This window comes from Bubalus bubalis, chromosome 1 (assembly GCF_019923935.1).
Source record: "Bubalus bubalis isolate 160015118507 breed Murrah chromosome 1, NDDB_SH_1, whole genome shotgun sequence".
Lineage (NCBI taxonomy): Eukaryota > Metazoa > Chordata > Mammalia > Artiodactyla > Bovidae > Bubalus > Bubalus bubalis.
Genome location: NC_059157.1, coordinates 5,443,182 through 5,464,258, shown reverse-complemented (window position 1 = coordinate 5,464,258; position 21,077 = coordinate 5,443,182). Strand labels below are relative to the sequence as shown.

Sequence of the window (21,077 nt, the reverse complement as noted above, 5' to 3'; positions counted from 1 at the left end):
TCCTGCATGCATTTTTGACACATTCTTGTGAATATTCAAATTGTAATTAAAATGTTTTTTAACTTATCTAAATGTAGAATGACTGAAGCTAACTTTTCAAAAGACTGTTATCTTGTTTACACCGAAATGAGTAGAATATGAAATGAGTAAGGAATAATGTTTGGAACCCTTGCAAGTGTGGTCCGTAAATTCACGTCAGTCAGTATAGGCGGGTGTCAAGTTGTCAGTTCTAGCTGATGCCACCCTGTTTGCACTCTCAGCCTCTTTGCACCCTTGGAGCAGATCAGAGCCGTGCCCTTGTCGTCGTCTTTCTCCACTAAGACCCCCGCATGTTGCTGACTGCAGTGGCTGGGCCGGAGATGCTGGAGCTGGAGGTTTCCCCTTTTTCTCCTGACTGGAATTGAGGATTTTAAGAGTGTGTGACTTGTAGTTTAAGAACATGAATGTGTGTCATGAAAGAATTACTTATTTTTTAATCTTTTGTAGGTATACAAAGAACAGGTTTTAGAACCTATGCTAAATGGAACAGATAAAACACCAGCATTAATTTCTGATTATAAAGAATATCATACTGATACAACTGTGAAATTTGTGGTGAAAATGACTGAAGAGAAGCTAGCACAAGCAGAAGCTGCTGGATTGCACAAAGTTTTTAAACTTCAAACTACTCTTACTTGTAATTCCATGGTACGTGAACTAGATTTACTATGAATTTAACCTTTCTTTTATTTTGTAAGTGGGGTTTTTGCAACCGGCTTCATGACACAAGTGAATGTAGTAAGTCTGAATGCTTCTCCCCTTGTATGTTTGCTGAGGAATCTAGAGGTACTTTCCTTTTCCTCTAATATTATCCTCTACTCTTAATCCCAGCTCTGCATTTTGCATCTGGGCTTGAACACACAGGGTACCCATACTTTGACACACAGACTTGAAGTTCTGGGAGTGGTTATTGCAGGCTTTCTGTGTGCCTTATTTCTGTCTCTATTAGCATTTTAATTATGAAGTACTCGTCCTCTTGTAACTATAATCTGCTTTATTAAGCTTATAAATAATTGAGGAGGAAAATAAAAGTATGTATGATTATTCTCATTCCATTCCAAATTAGCTTTTAGACTTAAAAAAGAAAAAAAAATCCAGCAATAGCACAATGACAGAAAAAGTGCCATGACTGATAGAAAAAGGATAAAAAGGATAGAGAAGTAAGATTTCTCCCTAGATTGAAGTTTGAGTGAATTATAGCACATTTCAAAAAATCAAAGGAGAGGCAAATGCACATCTGCTGAATATATGGGAAAGAGAGAACTTTAACATTTAAAAACTTACAGATAGAATGTGTTTCTTTTTAGTTTGAAAAAAATATTAGGTGGTTTTATAGCCATAGTTTATATAGTTTTAAATAAGAACCTTATTTTAAGATCCTATCTTAAAAATTTATTCCAATGTAAGATATTTTCATAGTTTTGAGAATTGAAATTTTATGCATTTCTCAAAGTTATCGAAGGAATATTCACAGAAATGTGCTGAATAATTTTGGTTCTGGCTTTTAGGAGTGGTGTGTATTCATGTAAGTGTATTATGGTTATTTTAAATACTGTAGGACATAATACAAGCTAAAAATACCAACACAGATTTATATAATCTTTGGAAATTTTGTGTTTTGCATAGGTACTCTTTGATCATATGGGATGTCTGAAGAAGTATGAAACTGTGCAAGATATTTTGAAAGAATTCTTTGATTTACGATTAAGCTATTATGGTTTACGAAAGGAGTGGCTTGTAGGAATGTTGGGAGCAGAATCTACTAAGCTTAATAATCAAGCCCGTTTCATTTTAGAGAAGATACAAGGGAAAATCACTATAGGTAAGATGCAACCTTTAAAAATTTGAACATTAATTAAAATGGAAAAAAAAAAACTTTATTAATAGAAGACATTTTTATCAGTAGAATATAAACAAATACAAATTGAATCTCTTTTCTTGATCCTAACTTTATTTTTCCCTCACATAGAGAATAGGTCAAAGAAAGATTTGATTCAAATGTTAGTCCAGAGAGGTTATGAATCTGACCCAGTGAAAGCCTGGAAAGAAGCACAAGAAAAGGTAATCATTTGCAGAATGAGACATTCAGAGAAGCTTTTAAAAGCAACTTCCAAAGCGAACCAAAAACCCAACCCCTGAATTTTGAATTTAGTACTGCTAATGGTGCTAAGTGGTGTGTTTGGAGACTGAAGTCTTCTGTTTATCCATGAAACGGATATGGTACAGGAATTGGCAGTGCACACCCGCCACAAAGCACGTGGCCAGTGTGGCTCTGCCTGGGCCTCGACTGTGGCTCCAGGGTTGAGGAGGTAGCTCCGTCTCCTCGGCCTTCGTGAGCTGCTGTTAAAGGACGGTGGTGGTGGTGGTGGTGTGTGGTGCAGGTCACTCTAGGAACTGCTCTGGTCGTGCGTAAATGATCCCCACCCCGGGCAGTCTGCGGTCATTGTGTGCAGTCACCACTCCCTCGATCTGGTTTTCCTGTACTCGGGGGATATGAGAGATGGAATGGTTAATACTTAGCCGTATTTATTGAGCCCCATGTGTGTGCTCTGATCTTGGCGTAGATCTTTAGCTGGAGATTTAAACCCTGGGACTAAAGATTAAAAGTCTGATGTTTTGTTAATTAAATTATCCATTTTAGATCATAGAGTACTAATACTAATTCAGTGAATGGAATATTGAAACTTTGAGAGTTCTCTCAAAAATTAGCTTCTTGCTGTTGTGGATAATTTAAAGAGGTGATACTGCATTGTGATTGAGGACACAAATGTACAAAAAAGAAGAAACTTGGAAATGATTAGTTTTCAGATACTTAATTGAATATTGTATACATATATAATACTGATAATGTTTGCATTTTAAAAAATAGTTATGATTATATGATATAACTTGCACTGAAACATTAAACTTCCCAGCATTTGAGTTCTCAACCATAATGTTTTTCATATATTTCAAACTACATAGAAATACTGCTTTCATTTACATTAAAGTTTTTTCAATTTTGAACTGTCATTAGAATGACATATACTAGAATGAGTAAAACTAAAATGAATTATATCAATTTACATATTGAGATAATAGGTTTATTCATTGAGGGAGGTGGGTAGGACAAAGTGGGAGAGTATTCAAAATTAAGATGCCTTAAGCACCTGCTTTCCTTTCAGTGTGTTTTATTGTATTCTTAAACCTCAAGTTATGGTTTATACACTACTTGCCCTTCTGTATCACTGTTGGTTTAAATTATATCTTTAAAAATTTTGCTAGTAAGCTAATGAATTTAATGTTTAGTTTTTAAAAATGAAAGTGTTTAGGGTTTGAGAATGCCCTTCTGGTGCAAATAGACCTCACGGGTAAAAGCTCATGCTTGGTTTCAGGACTTTCATTGTAACCCTCAAAAATCTCTCAGCATCTTGACCATGTTGTTCACTTTGGGGGTTTCAGAAACAGAAGGAGCTGCTTTTACAAGAGTGTCTTGTTATGTAGAGTTGGAGGAGAGAGAATTATAAAGTAGATAATTAGAAGATCAAAAGCATGGTAGAATTGTCACTGGAACTTGAAAAGCGGTGGTTTTTTTTCTTTTTTCCCCTGAAAGTATCCTTAGTCATCTTCATGTTAACAGTGATAGATACACACATTTATGGAGCACTCACTAACAATACTTGGTGTGTCATTAAAACCTAGAGCAAATAGACTTCTGAAGTGTGGGTCTAAATAGGATTTTATGACACCTGACACCCTAATAGTATTTTAATAGTAGTGTAAGAAATTCCATAGCAGCACACTATTTCATGAAGAAATTTTAAAAGCTGTAGATTGTATTAATTTGTCCTAAATTATCTAGGTACTTATATAGTCTATCAACTGAACAACAGCATTCCTTACTTGGATAATGTTACTTAGTTGAGCTTATACTTTGAATGCAATGAAGCATCTTTCTTTGTAATTTTTATTTTTATCTCTTCTAAAATAAACTTAAACTTTAATTTTTTTATATATACATTATTTTACTGAAAATTTAAAATTGTAAAACTTTTTTTAAATTGTAAGGCTTTTTTTCTTTTCTTTTTTGATTACTGAAAGTGAACTTTTTGTTTTATGGAGTATCATGGCTAACTCAGTCATTTTTAATAATCTGAGTGCCTTTAACAATTGAGATTCAATTTTATTTTAATAGCTGTTGTTTAAAAAATTTTAAAGATGATGTCACTTATAATAAATTCATTGGATTTTGAAATTTAGTATTAGTGTAAGAAGATTGTTTTAATTGTAACTATTTCTGTGAAAAAAAGACCTTATGAATACAATTTTTGAATAGCCCTTACAATTCTTACTCTAACCTACCAGCTCTTCAACTCTTAAGTGAATTTTTCTTAGTTCTTACTTGAGTGTTCTTGCTTGAGAAAAGAATTCACCCTTAGGGACTGACTATCTTAACATATTTATTATAACTGTAAAACATGTTTTTTTAGGTTTCAAATTGTTCATTCACTCTCCAGTGCAAAGACCTGACAAAGTGCACGATAGAGCGTTACTTCTGCTCTGTTACAGTTAAGATGCCGTGTCTTCTCAAGCTGTTAATTTTTCACCAGATTCCTGAATAGAGGCTGAATATACTATTCTTTTTGATGACATTATTTTGCATTTTTAGAAAATTTAAATTTTTTATAGGAAATATATTTTCATAGATAATCTTGTAGATAATCTAAAATAAACCCACCACCCTGAAGATGTAGCTTTAAGAGTGTAGCATGTGTGGAATTTTAAACTTAGTATTCAGTAAAATTCAACATTGATTTCATATTATACAGGACTTTAATATAAAGTTTATTATTTTTTGCAGGCAGCAGAAGAGGAAGAATCACAAAACCAGCATGACGATAGTTCCTCTGATTCAGGAACTCCTTCAGGCCCTGATTTTAATTATATTTTAAATATGTCTCTATGGTCTCTTACTAAAGAAAAAGTTGAAGAACTGATTAAACAGAGAGATGCAAAAGTATGAACTTCTGTGGGTTAAATAATTTGAAATTATTTCAGTGTTTTCCATATATTTATTTTCTTTTCCAAAAATAGTTTTATATATCCTTTATCCATTTTAAAATTATACATTTATAACTGAATGTTTAAATCACACTACTTTTTTATTATAGGGGCGAGAGGTCAGTGATCTTAAAAGGAAATCTCCTTCAGATCTTTGGAAAGAAGATTTAGCAGCTTTTGTTGAAGAACTGGATGTAGGTTAAGTCTCCATTAAAATATATTTGAAAGAGTAATGTTTATCAAACAAAATGAAAGTTTTTAAAATTAAATTATCTCAGGATTTCATTTAACTCTACAAAGGTTAATGTGTTTATAAGCTGCAGAGGATTAAGCTTCTAGCTATATGAAGTCATAAAAAAAGGTTATGTCTGATGTAGATGAATAAAAGCTATGGAGTGGAATTTTAGAATGAGTTAAATTCTAATACTCTCTACTAATTAAAATTGCTTAACTGACTTCAAATTAGCTTATTGCTTCAATTTTAATGTTTTCCCCCAAAAGAGGTAAGAACTATATATATATATATGTATGTGTGTGTGTGTGTGATTAAATATAGGTATTTGATTTTTAAAAAGTAGAATGATAGTCTCTTTAGACTTTTAATAGAGAAATTTTAAATTTTTTAAAATTTAGTTTTCTCCAAGTAGAATTCCATTTTTAAAAATAAAAGAAAAAATGTAGAGAAAGATATAAAATACAAACTTTTCCTAAAATTGACTAATTTATTTTTAAGCAATTAACTCACTTAAAATCTTAGAATTATATTCAAGTAATATGATAGCAATATGGTAGCAATATGATCATCTAATTTTGAGTACAAGGTAAATTACTATTTATTATTAATCATGATATTACTTATATTTATCGGTTTTAGTTGTTTCATTGATTTATTTTCCACATGCTCTAGTTTTATAACCTAAGTCAGAATTCAAACTCTTAAGAATGAGTGTGGTATATTAGTTGCCTAATAAAATTTCTGGAATTTTAATGATCTTTCAAGTAGCACAGTATCATGTGTTGCCTTGATTTATACTTTTCTTCTGTTGTTATGAATTATTTTTTTTAAATTTGAGACTTTTCCCTGCTGACTTATACATTTAAAAATTAATATCCATTAAGATTGAAGCAAGGTAAAGCAAGAGTAAAGCACGGTTTCATATTTGTTACCAGAACTGCCTTTTTGTATGATTTGCTAGGCATCTGATGATACCAGGTCATCAGCAGGTCCTGATCCCATAATATGTCATAGGGTTCTAGAGCTGGACGGGACCATGTAGGTCATTTAGTTACAACCCCCTTGTCTTACAAATGAGAAGCTTGTTAGCTAGAACTGGGACTACAGCCCAGGCCTTCTGATTTAGAATTGTTTTTTTCTTAGGTTAGATCACCTGAAAAGAAAGCTCTGTTCCTGAGTGAATAAAATGAGCTTTGACTTCTTCTGCAGTCCCAATTGTCTTTTCTGATGAGTTGTTTATGCCCCACCCTCCTCCCCATCCTTAATGATTCCCCTCCAGAAAGTGGAAGCGCAGGAACGAGAAGACGTTCTGGCTGGGATGGCCGGAAAAGCAATCAAGGGGAAGGTTGGCAAACCTAAGGTGAAGAAGCTTCAGCTAGAAGAGACGATGCCCTCCCCTTATGGCAGGAGAGTGGTTCCTGAGATCACTGCCATGAAGGCAGATGCCAGCAAGAAGCTGCTGAAGAAGAGAAAGGTAGCACACGGCTCATGGGTGGGCTCCACCTCAGTAATGATTCTGCAGGAATCATGATTTTACTGTTATGAAATCATGCTATATTTTTTGTTTCAAATCTATCGCTATCTCACTGTGATAGGAAGTTATTTGTTCATGAAAGCAGTTGATCCATACATAGGATGAAGACATATTCAAGGACCCACATACATGTAAAGGGTGAGACTTAACTTGATCCCATTTCTAAAAAGAGAAATATTCTACTCAGTATTCTAAATTAAAATCATGGAACAGTAGCAACAATACGTATAAACCATAAACTTTAGTTCTGTATCATGACCAGTTAAGGAAGTCTTACGGTAGAAAAGGGTCTGTTTGGCTTTTGAAGTAAACTGTCATCTTTTACTATTTGTTTTTACCTTTAGTTAAAAGATCATCAGACACAGCCTCTATCATTGGGTTGATTGATGTTACAGTGGATTTAAAAGCCTCCCAGAGAATGGGGGTCAGTTAGCCAGAGGAAAGAAACATCTCAGAGCTGAGGAAGCAGGAGCCTGATGCTCACAAGGAGAAAGGCTGACTTTTCTGGGCAGGCTGAGTTTAGAAGCAGAGCGTGTCAAGTGGACCTGGGAACTCGGGAGATGAGCCCGGGCACTGGGTGAGGCTGGAGGGCTCTCTGTGCAGAGAGAGAGTGGAGCCCCAGATGGGGCACTGGGGTGCGGGGGAGCCCTCTCCTGCTGTGCTGAGAACCAGGGTCTCACACGCTCACCTGCACACAGAGCTTTCTCTTCTCGGAAATGGCTTCTCTCCTCTCCATTTCCCATGGTGTTAGTCAGGATCCGTTCTCAGCACATTTCTCTGCGCCTTTTGTACTCTCCTTGAGTGATTGCATTTGTGCCCAGAGCGTTTATCACTTGATGACTCTTGAATCGATGTCCTGAAGCGGTCATGGTTCCAGGAGAGCTGGACTAACGCAGCCATCAGAATGCACCCAAGCCCCACATACTCAGCATGCCTGACTTAATCCTAGTTTTAAAACTCCCCTCCTGCCTCTGCCTGATCTAGCTTTGGGCATGATCAGCCATCACTAACATAGGCCAGAAGCTGGTGAGTATCTCATTTAATCAGTAACTTGGTCCTAGGTGACTGACTATAAGAGAGTCCCAAAATCCACGCTTTTATCTTGGTCCCCACTGACACTATCTTAGGATTCAGTATATTTTCTCTGAGGCAGTTTAAGGTGAGCCATGTGGCTCCAGCAATCCTGTCTGTAGTCAGCCAGTCCCGACTCTACCTTCTTCACTTCATTCCTCTGTCTTATCTCTTTCCACCAGGCTGATGTTTCCAAAAGACAAGACTGGTTATTACACAGTGACCCCTTGTGTGCAGTGATTCAGCTTCCACCTGGCTGCCCTTACGCTTCCCAGGTGGCGCTAGTGGTAAAGAACCCGCCTGCCAATGCAGGGAGACATAAGAGATGCCAGTTCTATCTGTGGGTCAGGAAGCTCCCCTGGAGGAGGGCATAGCAGCCCCCTCCAGTACTCTTGCCTGGAGAATCCCACGGACAGAGGAGCCTGGTGGGCTGCGGTCCATGGGGTCACAGAGAGTCAGACATGATGGACCTTTCCTCTCAGCTGTCCTTGAGTGCCAGCAGACTGAGTCATCGTCTTTTCCCTCCTCATTCTGCTCACTGGTGGATGTACCCGAGTCTTCAGTACCCAGTGGAAAGGGCTCCTTTTCCCTATTGTCTGTCTGGCCCTGGGCAGGATTGCTCACATCTCCTCACAGGTCACTCTGTTCTTTCTCCATTTCAGGGTCAGGGGACTTTGTCTTATGCTTAGCAGTATATGACATGTCATGTTTTATTCTCATAATAATAATCTAAAGATTATTTTTATTATCTTCAATAATCTGAAGGTTTTTTCCTAGTGGATAGAGGCCTGAGCTCTAGCAATGAATTTTTTCAGGTACCTTTGGTACCTTGTCCTTAACTTTGAGTCTGAAAGTCCCTTGGATAATCAGAAGCTGCCACTTATTTCCTACAGTTGGTTTTAAGTAGCTGTCATCTCACAGAATGCACTAATAGATGAGGGTGGTGAGAGGACTGTTTTCCACAGCTACATGAAAAGCGTGGTCTGGTCAGTGTCATCTCTTAGGGCCTCAGTAGACCCATGCATTCTTTTTATTCATCTGATACAGAAGAGCTATCTATTGACTGGAAATGTACCTCTAAAGTACATATGACATTAATTCAGCTTGTATTTTTACTGACGGTTTGGCTTCTTTTTCATGCGTAGGGTGATCTGGATGCCACAGCAGTGAAAGTGGACTTTGATGAAGAGTTCAGTGGAGCAGCAATAGAAGGTGGAGAAGAAGCATTGATCCCATCAGCTCCTGTAAACAAAGGTCCCAAACCCAAAAGGGAGAAAAAAGAGCCTGGTGAGGAATCATTACACAGTTTTTTGTTTGTGAGAAAATGTGTATGTTCAGGGCATTAGTAGATTCTTTGTGCTTTTTTTCTGGTAGGTGAAGTAATATCTTCGGTTCTCACAAACATTATAATGAACTTTTAGTTATAATAGTTTTATTTTTACTAATGATATTTAGATAAGTGTTGATACATACCTTATTGTTACTCATTTGTTTTTAGGTACCAGAGTGAGAAAAACACCTACGTCATCTGGTAAACCGAGTGCAAAGAAAGTAAAGAAACGAAATCCTTGGTCAGATGATGAATCCAAGTCAGAAAGTGACTTGGAAGAAACAGAACCTGTGGTTATTCCAAGAGACTCTTTACTTAGGAGAGCGGCTGGTATATTTTATACTTATTTTATCATTTTTTTGTGGTTTGAGAAAGTTAGTATTACTCATAAGTTGGTATTGTTAGTATCATCAATATTACTGAAGTAGTAAACCATTCATATTTCAGAAGTTAGTTCAAAAAGTCCAAAAAGCCTTCTTTATAGAGTGATCTTTTCTAGCAAAGTTGGACATACATTTCTCCAAAGTGAAATCTGGAGAAAGTGTTTTCTTACTGACTTTTACAATAAAGTTTGGGTTACATTCTGTCCAGAGTTTGGAGATGTTTGCTAGAAAATGAACCTTAATGTGGGCTCAGTAGTAAAGAATCCACCTGCCAGTGCAAGCAGACGCAGGAGACACGGGTTCGATCCCTGTGTCGGGAAGATCCCCTGGAGGAGGGCATGGCATCCCACTCCAGTATTCTTGCCTGGAGAATCCCATGGACAAAGGAGCCTGCTGGGTTACAGCCCAAGGGAGTTGCAAAGAGTTGAATGCAACTGAGTGACTGAGCACACACGTGTGTACCTTGGTGTAGGGCACTAGCAGTTCGGGGTCCATCGGCAGCGCGGGGTCCATCGGCAGCGCGGGGTCCATCGGCAGCGCGGGGTCCATCGGCAGCGCAGGGTCCATCAGCAGTGAGGGGTCTGTAGGCAGTCCTGGGTCCATAGGCAGCGTGGGGTCCAAAGGCCGTGCTGTGTTGGTTTCCTTTTGTTGTGTTGTCTGTCTCTTCTATCATGAGAAATTTCCCTACTTTATAGTCTGGTTCATATGCACACAGCATTATTTAGATAATTGCAGTGCCAGAGTTTAGGTTGTAGAATCCCGTTTTGCTAGTGTATATTAGTATTAAGCATGTGATTTGATCCTTTCTGAATATTTATTAACTTGAAGTCTTCAAATACTTAAAAACTGATGAGTGTCCTATTTTATAGGTTCTTCTCAAATTTTAAGTCCTAATTTACATAAAATGAAAAAGCATTCTGATTGTTTTCTTTGGAAGATACTTTTATATTTCAGGCCTTCAGTCACTAAGTAATTGAATTTCTTTTCATAAAGTACATAGGTAGTATAACAGAGGTAAAAATGTTTTTTGTTAGACTATAGTTGATTTACAGTGTTGCATTAGTTCAGAGGTGAGTTTTAATAGTTTATCAAGTTACATGAAAATTAATTTATTAACAGCTTTAAAATTGTATTTAGGCTTTTCCCATACATTTAAAATGAAGTATAAAGTGGCATAGCACCCAAATGACTTTAAAATTTTATTCCATAGTATATGCTAGAAATTATAGTAAAGCTTATTTGCATTATACCAGTGTGCCCTTCTCCATCAGATCAGATCAGTCGCTCAGTTGTGTCCGACTCTTTGCGACCCCATGAATCGCAGCACGCCAGGCCTCCCTGTCCATCACCAACTCCCGGAGTTCACTCAGACTCGCGTCCATCGAGTCAGTGATGCCATCCAGCCATCTCATCCTCTGTCGTCCCCTTCTCCTCTTGCCCCCAATCCCTCCCAGCATCAGAGTCTTTTCCAATGAGTCAACTCTTTGCATGAGGTGGCCAAAGTACTGGAGTTTCAGCTTTAGCATCATTCCTTCCAAAGAAATCCCAGGGCTGATCTCCTTCAGAATGGACTGGTTGGATCTCCTTGCAGTCCAAGGGACTCTCAAGAGTCTTCTCCAACACCACAGTTCAAAAGCATCAATTCTTTGCGCTCAGCCTTCTTCACAGTCCAACTCTCACATCCATACATGACCACAGGAAAAACCATAGCCTTGACTAGACAGACCTTTGTTGGCAAAGTAATGTCTCTGCTTTTGAATATGCTATCTAGGTTGGTGATAACTTTCCTGTGGGTGATTTTTATGTGTTATATTATTTTGCTAATATATTGAGATCTTAACTCTGTTTCTCCTCATTCATCTGAAAAATTACTATTTCTGTTATTTCATGGTAAAACTACTGTGAAGAGAGATGATAGAAGTTTTTATGTAAGAAGTTAAGAGAAAGCACTTTCTAAAGATATACAAGTTGTCCTTTGTAATTGCAGAAATGGGGGAGTCGCATATTAGTAGTCACTTTTACAGTGGCCACGTCTCCTTTCCTCACTGTTTGGAGTATCTTTTAAGCATGAAAAGCGGCATCCTGATGCGCTCATCAGGGTCATGTCGCGTTCTCCGGGCACCTGAGCGTGACCCCGGAGCCTCCTAGGAGTGCAGGCCGGACGTTAGGACTGTCTGCGTAACTGAGCCCAAACTCGGGCACTTTTATTCTCCAATGCTTGTCTTTTTCTCTTGCATGTTTTCAGAGACTGCTGGATTATTTTTCAAGTGTATGGTTTGGAATAATATTTCACTTTGATAAAGCTGGGTTTAAAGTCATTTTTATTTTTGTCCTAGCTGAACGGCCAAAGTATACATTCGATTTCTCAGAAGAGGAGGAGGATGACGCCGATGATGATGATGACAATAATGACTTGGAGGAGCTGAAGGTCAAAGCATCACCCATAGCAAACGACGGAGAGGAGGAGTTTGTCCCCTCAGATGGCCTAGATAAAGATGAATACACATTCTCACCAGGCAAATCGAAAGCTGCTCCAGAGTAAGTAAGACTGACACGGTGCAGTCGGGTGTCTTGGCATCTGTCAGATCTCACAGTAAAAGCACCAAGAAACTGTTACCATTCTGGATAAGGCCCTCCCCAGGAAGGAATAAATCGGGTTTATATTGTAGCTGTTTACGTAACTTGCTTATAGTTGAGAGCATAGGTTGGCAAATGCTTTCCATAGAGATTTGGAATAGTAAACATTTTAGGCTCTGCAGCCATATGGCCTCTTGAACTACTCAGTGCTGCCACCATAGCAAAACAGCAGCCATAAACGATAGTGAATGCATGTGTGTAGTTGTGTTCCAGTAAAATGCCATTAAAAAAATTAGGCAGCGGGTGTGTGGCGCATTTCTCTGAACCAAGGTTGTCAAGTTGAGTTATGACATCGCTAGAATTGGGAGCTTTGCTTTGCCTCCTTTGCTTTGGCCGTGGTTGACTCTTCTTGCCTCTGGTGCGTGGGAGCAGGAACATGTAGGATATGAAGTTTGTCAACTGCTTCAGATTTTTAAGGAAGTATTTTACCATGAGCAGTAAAGTGTGAGAAATCAGATTATTGCTGCCTCTGACGGAGACAGACTTTCTTCTTGGATTTTTGCCAATAATTTACTGATGTTAAATTCTGAAGTGGTTCTGTCAATCATAAAACTTAGTGGTATTTTGATTAACTTGGAACTTTTGCTTTTCTGTTAAGTAATTGTTTTGTCTGGAGTCTGTGTATGCACATTAATGCTTATAAGAGCAAAAAGGAGTTTGGTTGCCCTGTTTTCACAAAGAGAAACACATGAGAGGGCTAACCTGCTGTGTAATTATAACCCTGCGGTGCGTATTACGTGTAAATTCTTAAGGCTGAGATGGTGACTTAAGTGGTGATTGATTTCTTTCTCTCCAATAGAAAGTCTTCCCACGACAAGAAGAGTCAGGATTTTGGGACTCTCTTCTCTTTTCCTTCATACTCTCAGAAGTCAGAAGATGGTATGCTCATTTCATCTTTTCATTGGCTATTTACATATTATTGCTATGGCTTTTTTTATGAGTAGTAAACTTACTTTCTCTTTACATTTTCTTCACTGTAATAAGGTTTGTTTTTTCCTGATGTGATTTCTAACTGAATGGTCAATATTGGCATTATGGAAGCACTTAAGGTGCTGACGTGTTTGTGTGGGTGAGGGGTGAGGAGTGTGAGTGTTTTAATAAAGGAGAAAAAGTGTAGACAGAAACGTTGGAAGGCTGAAAATTTTCATGGCAATGAGAGTAGGTTTATGACAGGATTTTTCAAGCTACAGGCCTAGCAATATGCCAGTTTTTTACTAAATTCTAGTAGCTATAAGATAAAACCTTTATAGAAGCAAATTTAATCAGTGTGCATACTTTTTTAAATTGCCTACATTTGTGTGTAGAATTTCTAAGGTCAAAACACATCCAGTTATATTTGAGTTACTATTTTCCATTTTTTAAATACACATACATGTAGCTAGATAAACATGTGGACTGCCATCGTTCAGTTGCTAAGGTGTGTCTGACTCTTTGTGACACCATGGACTGCAGTGTGCCAGACTTTCCTGTCCTTCACTATGTCCTGGAGCTTGCTCAGACTCATGTCCATTGAGTCAGTGATGCCATCCAACCATCTCATCCTCTCTTGTCCCCTTCTCCTCCTGCCCTCAGTCTTTCCCAACATCAGGGTCTTTGCCAATGAGTTAGCTCTTCACATCATGTAGCCAAAGTATTGGAGCTTCAGCTTCAGCCCTTCCAATGAATTCCTTTAGGATTGACTGATTTGCTCTCCTTGGTGTCCATGTGACTCTCAAGAGTCTTCTCCAGCACAACAAGTTGAAAGCATCAATTCTTCGGTGCTCAGCTTTCTTTATGGTCCAAGTCTCACATCCATACATGACCACTGGAAAAACCATAGTTTGACTATATAGACCTTTGTTGGCAAAGTAATGTCTCTGCTTTTTGATATGCTGCCTAGGTTTGTCATAGCTTTCCTTCCAAGGAGCAAGTGCTTTTTTAATTTCATGGCTGCAGTCACCATCCACAGTGATTTTGGAGCCCAAGAAAATAAATGTCTGTTTCCACTTTTCCCCATCTATTTGCCATGAAGTGATGAGACCAGATGCCATGATGTTAATTTTTTGAAAGTTGTTTCATGCCAACTTTTTCAGTCTCCTTTCACCCTTATCAAAAGGCTCTTTAGCTCCACTTCACTCTGTCATTACAGTGGTATCATCTGCCTATCTGAGGTATTGATATTTCTCCCAGCAATCTTGATTCCAGCTTGTGCTTCATCCAGCCCAGCATTTCACATGATATACTGTGCATATAAGTTTAAGCAGGGTGACAATATACAGGATTGACGTACTCCTTTCCCAATTTTGAACCAGTTCATTGTTCCATGTCTGGTGCTGACTGTTACTTCTTAACCTGCATACCTGTTTCTCAGGAGACAGGAAAGGTGGTCTGATAATCCCATCTCTTTAAGAATTTTCCAGAGTTTGTTGTGATCCACACAGTCAGAAGGCTTTAGTGTAGTTAATGAAACTGAAGATGTTTTTCTGGAATTCCCTTACTTTCTCTATGAGCCAACGAACATTGGCAATTTGATCTCTGGTTCCTCTGCCTTTTCTAAATTCAGCTTGTATATCTGGGAAGTTCTTGGTTCATATATTGCTGAAGCCTAACTTGAAGGATTTTGAGCATAACCTTGTTAGCATGTGAAATGAGTGAAATTGTGTGGTAGTTTGAACTTTCTTTGGCACTGCCCTTCTTTGGCATTGAAATGAAAACTGACCTTTTCCAGTTCTGTGGCCACTGCTGAGTTTCCCAAATTTGCTGACATACTGAGTGCAGCACTTTAATGGCATTATCATTTAGGATTTGAAATAGCTCCGCTGGAGTTCATCACCTCCACTAGCTTTGTTTATAGTGATGCTTCCTAAGGGGCACTTGACTTCACACTCCAGGATGCCTGGTCCTAGGTGAGAGACCACGCACCATGGCAGTTATCTGGGTCATTAAGGGTCATTTTTTGTATAGTTCTTCTGTGTATTCTTGCTACCTCTTCTTAGTCTGTTAGATCCTTACCGTTTCTGTCCTTTATCATGCCCATCCTTGTATGGAATGTTCCCTTGATATCTCCAATTTTCTTGAAGAGATCTCTAGTCTGTTTCACATTCTCTGGTTTTCCTCTGTCTTTGCACTGTTCACTTGAGCCTTTCTTGGCTGTCTTTGCTGTTCTCTGGAGCTCTTCACTCAGCCGGGTGCCTTTCCCTCTCCCCCTCACCTTCTGTTTGTGAGGCCTCCTCAGCCAGCCACCTGGCCGTCTTGCACTTTCCTTTTGGATGGCGTTGGTCACTGCCTCCTGTACAGGCCACGAGCCTCCATGGTTCTTCGGGCGCTACCAGGCCTAAGCCCTCGTGTGTGCTTGTCACCTCCACTACATAATCGCAAGAGATTCGATTTAGGTCCTACTTGAATGGCCTAGTGGTTTGCTCTGCTTTCTTCAGTTTGAGCCTGAATTTTGCGATAAGGAGCTGGTGATCTGAGCCACAGTCAGCTCCAGGTCTTCTTTTTGTGGATGTAGAGCTGCTGCTTCCGTTGCAGAGAGTATCATCAATCTGATTTCAGTATTGACCATCTGGTGATGTCATACATGTAGACAGACATACACAGATCTGGTACATGTTCTAAGGTATGTATAGATAATGCATTTTTGAAAGCCTGTCAGAACAGCCATATAAAAGCCTCACTCACATCCAAGTTGCCATTTTGAGTACCTTTTTGGTTTGAGGAAAGGAAGGATGGAGGGAAAAACTGACTAAATTGAGTGTAAAAGTAAACTTTTTTTACACTCTTTTTACACTGTAAAAAGAAGGTACCTACTTGCCTTTTAAATTAAACTTTAATGATGTAAAATTGTTGAATGTTATTGATATTCATGACATGATTAGCTGTATATATACTAAAATAATCACAGTGAGAACTTTTATTAAATACCTCATTTAAAATCAGTATTTTTGAATTGATCAGTTTTAAACGATTAGCATTTGGGAGTATTAAGAATTTTTATTACTCTGTGCATTTCTATGTGGTTTTACAGGGTTAACATTTTTGAAATACAACACTGTAATATTTTTATTTCTGCTGTTTGTGTATTGTGGACTATATGATCACAAAATAGAAACATATAAAGATTTATTATCTAGCTAGAGATGTCATCAATAAAAATAACATTTAACTACTTAGTGTTCCTTATAGAATGTCTTTACTGAAAAAAAATAACTAATTTTTAGATTCAGCTAAATTTGACAGTAATGAAGAAGATTCTGCTTCTGTATTTTCACCATCATTTGGTCTGAAGCAAACAGAAAAAGTTCCAAGTAAAACAGTAGCTGCTAAAAAGGGTATGTACTTATTTTTGTTAAGCATCGCATAAACCATATATAGTTGATTTTAAAGAAAATTTAATACAATTTGAAACTAATTGCACTAGTATTTCAATAGAAAATAGCCATAAAGTATAAATGTATATACTGAAAATCCCTCTGGTTTACTTAACTATTGAGGTAATTATTAAAATGTCTGTAAGATCTCATTTTAAAGCTCTTATAAAATACTCCCATGTACTGATATCAAAAGACAGCTTTCTGGTACAGGTGTCCTGTAGTGAGATTCTGTCCCTAGCGCAGCTGGTCGTGCTGTGTGGGGCCTGCCTTCACTCATTCCGTGGAGCCACTGGTCAGTTCCTGGGGCCCTTTTTTGAGTTAGGTAGCGTCTTTCTTTTCCATAACCGCAGGTTGTTTATCAGCAGGCTGAGTTGAGTCGAGTCATGAATCTGTCCCCGGCACTAAGGCGCACCCCTGGGGGTCAGTGTTAGTGCCCCGTGTCTGCTCACCCAGCAAGTCAGTAAAAGTCTGGAATGTCCCTTTAGCATCTGAAAAAGGCGGCACACAGATCACCACTGTAGATACGCAGCTATTGGAGGAGCAGAAAAGCAAGGGAAGGCCCTGCTTCCTCTGCATACACCAGGGCCGTGGTGAGAAATCGTTTGGCTGAAGGGCCTTTCGCCCGCATGCCTTCATCTCTATCTTCACGGGCGGACTCTCCTCCGTGCGGCTGTACCCGCCCCTTCACCAGGGACTGAGGGAAGCTGGTTTGTCTCGGGGCTCTTGCCCTCAGGCTAGCTCACTCTGGTTTCATACTGGCTCTCAGATTTCTCGTGTGGTGAAGCGTTCAGAGTGATGCCAGGCTCTACACCCGACCCGTTCCCAGCTGCCCTCACACATCGCCTCCCAGACAGACCTAACTGCAGTGTGCCTGAGGGTCAGGGGGGCTTCTGGGGTGCTCAGACTTCCCTGCAAGCATCTTATCTTGATGGGAACACCTGAGAGCCACCCTGAACACTTGGAGCCGTTGCCTCTTCCAGTGATCAGCCTGTTTCCTTCATCAAGCTGCTGACTCCTGTGACCCTAACAAGTTGCGAGCTCAGTGTCAGCTCCAGGCCGGCACAGCCAGCACCCACCTGCCCCGAGGCTCCGGCTCAGGAGGATCAGGGCTGACCTACTCTTGCCCTCACTCACTCACTCACTTTAATGGCCCTTGTTTAAAACGTCACTTGAATTATCAAAAGGCAAGTTACATAAAATGAAAAGCATTTTGTCACCTGTGAGCAGTTATTTGCCTTACGCTGGCACCAGATGAGAGAGACCATGTTACTATGCAAGGCCACTCATTTCCATGTCAGCAGTAAGAAATCCCGTCATTACGGGGTTCGATTCAGCTTGGGTTATTGGTAAGTATATTACATTGATCTGTGAAATGGACATTTACTTAATAGGAAAACCATCTTTAGATACAGCCCCTAAGCCCAAGAGGGCCCCCAAACAGAAGAAAGTAGAGACTGTGAACTCTGACTCGGATTCTGAATTCGGCGTTCCAAAGAAAACAGCACCAAAAGGTGAGGATTCCCTTTGTATGATGATCTCGGCACATTCCATGTGCAAAGCGTTCGTTTCTTCTACTCATTGAGGTTAGAGAGATTGGGTGCCTGTTTTAAGTTGCTTTACTCTTCCATAAGCAATGTTCTAAGAATCAGTGCTCAATTAGAATCCTCAAATGAACTGAACTGAACTGAAGGAAGTATATAGCAGTTTGGTCCAGTTTGAGTCTCAGTTTCTTGATTTGTGAAACAAAGACCTCTTTTGCAACCAGAGAATGCGTCAAAGACCCCCTGCAGGGGACTCTCTGGAAGTCATTCCTCAAAAGGCTGTGAGGGCTTCTCTTCAAGTGTGGGACTCCTTGCAGGAGGCTGGAGCCAGGACTGGCAGGCAGAGCCTCGTCCTCGTCTGGGAGTGGAAACAGCTGCCCTTGGGGCCCCTCCTGGGCACAGCACCAGTTCCTCTCCCCGTGGTCTGCGGGTCTCAGGGATGCTTTCTATGGAAGACGTGGTTTCTCTAACGGTAGCGGTTCCGTCTTTCACCACCTGATAAGATACTGCCGTCAGCGTGTCTATTTCTTAAAGTGGTGGTTGGGGTAAGGAGATAAAGAGACCTAGATGGCCCCAAGGGAGAATGGGGGCAGACGAGAAACAGGGACTTGGGAGGTGGACCTATTCACGTGCATGGCTTCAAACAGTGCCATCTTACTGATTCATCTGATCAAATGTGACATCCCAAGGCCACATAGCTATCTTTTCTTACCATACAATCTAGCCATAGCTCCCGAACTTTAACACATTTAGAGTTGCCATTTAGTTCTATTTTCTATCTCTGGCTTCACTGTAGGAACATTTGATAACCATTCATGTTTTACCTTTTCGCCTTCCTCCTCCAATGAGAATGAGGTAGACAAAGAAACTAGGCTACAGGGGGGTGATTCTAATCTGGGAAGGAATGTGGAGATTTGACAGGTGCTCTCATGACTAATGCTGGGGTGATTTACTTTAGGATTGTGCTGCTTAAAATGGGATATGCAGTGGTTGTTACTAGTGTGATAAGTAAAATTTAGAGTAAGCATTTAAACCACATATATTACTTTCCTAGTGATTCATATTATATTTTTAAAAGTACTAGTCTGTGGCAAATTAGGAACTAATTTTTAGTACTACATACCAAGATTTTTGTTTCAGGCCCAGGTACCATGGGATGTGCAAATGTTTTATGTATTAGGGGCTTGGTCATTAAAATCTGTCACTAGGACGTGCCCACTAGTTTAAATGTGTTTGTGAAATACCTTAGGTTCTGGGGTCGGCGTGACTCAAGTGATGCTGAGAGACGTTTCCCTGTCGGTCACACTGAGATCAGGGTTGCAGGGCCAGCTGGGCACGCCCGAGAAGGAAAGTGTGTTCTGGTGTTTATCTTGTTATCCTGCACTTAACTTTGGGAGAAAAAACTGCTTTGTATCATTTTAAGGTAAAGGCCGAGGGGCAAAGAAAAGGAAAGCATCTGGCTCTGAAAATGAAGGTGATTACAATCCTGGCAGGAAAACCTCCAAACCACCAAGCAAGGTAATAGGAGCATCTTTTAATGTATGCTTTTAAGATGATGTGTAACTGGCTTAGTTTGCTTATTACTAGAATGTCTCGTTACAGCTTTAACCCAGCATCTCTTATCCATAGGGGGCTTGTTTATGGTTAAAAAGTTATCCAGGTATAAAATTTATATAATCAGGACCATCTCTTGGATACAAGTGTCGCATAAATTAGCCTACTTAAGAGTACTCCACTTCCTCCAGCGGCAGAAGTTGCATGCGTCCTTAACTGAAATATTAATTTTCAGATCGAATAAAAGCTATTTCTTTTTTGCAAATTGATTTGACAAGGACTAATTTGATTTTCTAACTTGAACTCCTTTGACTGTGGATAATTTTCCCAATTAGCCTGATGCTTCTCCAGAAGTACATTATCTCTTTTAGGTAAATTAATAACATCAAATGCCCCCCCTTTTCTGTGTCTTCCTTTTAAAACTTAAAAATACAAACAGATGCCGTTAGCTGTGTGGTGGTCTTTACATTGACCCTTTCCACCCAGTCGTCTGCTGGGACTGGGGTCCTTCCTGGTGACCATTCTCTGCATGTTTATAAATACTTACCTTATGTACAACCTACTGTGAACAGTCTTGTTTTCTTCTCATGAACTGATAGGTACTTAGCAGTAAGTTGAATTTTTACTTTTCTGTGCATAGTTGCTGGGTAACATAAGTTTAGAAAGAAGTAATGGTGTAAGTATTACTATTATAGAGAATTAGGTAATGGGCCTCACACTTAAGTTACTTAGCATTATAGTTCTGATCTTACAAGAACCATTATTTTCAGTATGTCTCAAAATAAGTGAAGGAATAACTAGTCCTTTTCTTTAACTTTGGTGTTTTAACTTTTTTTAAAAACCCCAGAAGCCGAAGAAAACCTCTTTGGATGAGGACTCAGACGTGGACCTCTTCCCCTCAGACCTCACCACCGACCCCCCATCGCTGCCGCGGACTGGCCGGGCAAGGAAAGAAGTAAAATATTTTGCAGACTCTGATGAGGAAGATGTCGATTTTGCAATGTTTAATTAAGTGCCCACCGAGCACAGAAACAGTTCTCAGAAGATAACTTGTGTTGTCCTTTTTGTCTTTTCTGTCTCAGACTTTTGTACATCTGGCTTATTTTAATGTGATGATGTAATTGATGGTTTTTTATTATTGTGGTAGGCCTTTTAACATTTTGTTCTTACACATACAGTTTTATGCTCTTTTTTACTCATTGAAATGTCATGTACTGTCTGATTGGCTTGTAGAATTGTTATAGACTTGTGCATTAGCACAGATTTTAATTGTCATGATTGCAGACTACAGACCTGCTTTTTGAAATGAAATTTAAACATTAAAAATGGAACTGTGTTCTCCGTCTCTTTAACTAAAGATG

General features: G+C 39.2%; 1 protein-coding gene across 6 annotated transcripts in view; it reads left to right on the top strand.

Annotated features, from left to right (window-relative positions):
- Positions 1-21,052, top strand: part of TOP2B (DNA topoisomerase II beta) — a 97,679-nt gene extending 76,627 nt beyond the window's left edge. For 4 of the 6 annotated variants that reach the window (XM_044924793.2, XM_044924817.2, XM_025286710.3 and 1 more), the window contains exons 23-36: positions 487-687; positions 1,666-1,861; positions 2,009-2,100; positions 4,880-5,035; positions 5,190-5,273; positions 6,594-6,788; positions 9,065-9,206; positions 9,418-9,579; positions 11,969-12,170; positions 13,069-13,148; positions 16,469-16,579; positions 18,013-18,132; positions 19,586-19,680; positions 20,564-21,052. In XM_044924793.2, coding sequence (XP_044780728.1) covers positions 487-687; positions 1,666-1,861; positions 2,009-2,100; positions 4,880-5,035; positions 5,190-5,273; positions 6,594-6,788; positions 9,065-9,206; positions 9,418-9,579; positions 11,969-12,170; positions 13,069-13,148; positions 16,469-16,579; positions 18,013-18,132; positions 19,586-19,680; positions 20,564-20,728 — 2,001 coding nt within the window. In that variant the 3' untranslated portion in view covers positions 20,729-21,052. The remainder of the gene's footprint in view (positions 1-486; positions 688-1,665; positions 1,862-2,008; positions 2,101-4,879; positions 5,036-5,189; positions 5,274-6,593; positions 6,789-9,064; positions 9,207-9,417; positions 9,580-11,968; positions 12,171-13,068; positions 13,149-16,468; positions 16,580-18,012; positions 18,133-19,585; positions 19,681-20,563) is intronic. The other 2 variants (XM_044924731.2, XM_044924749.2) reach the window with 2 other exon arrangements.
- Positions 21,053-21,077: the final 25 nt, after the last annotated feature.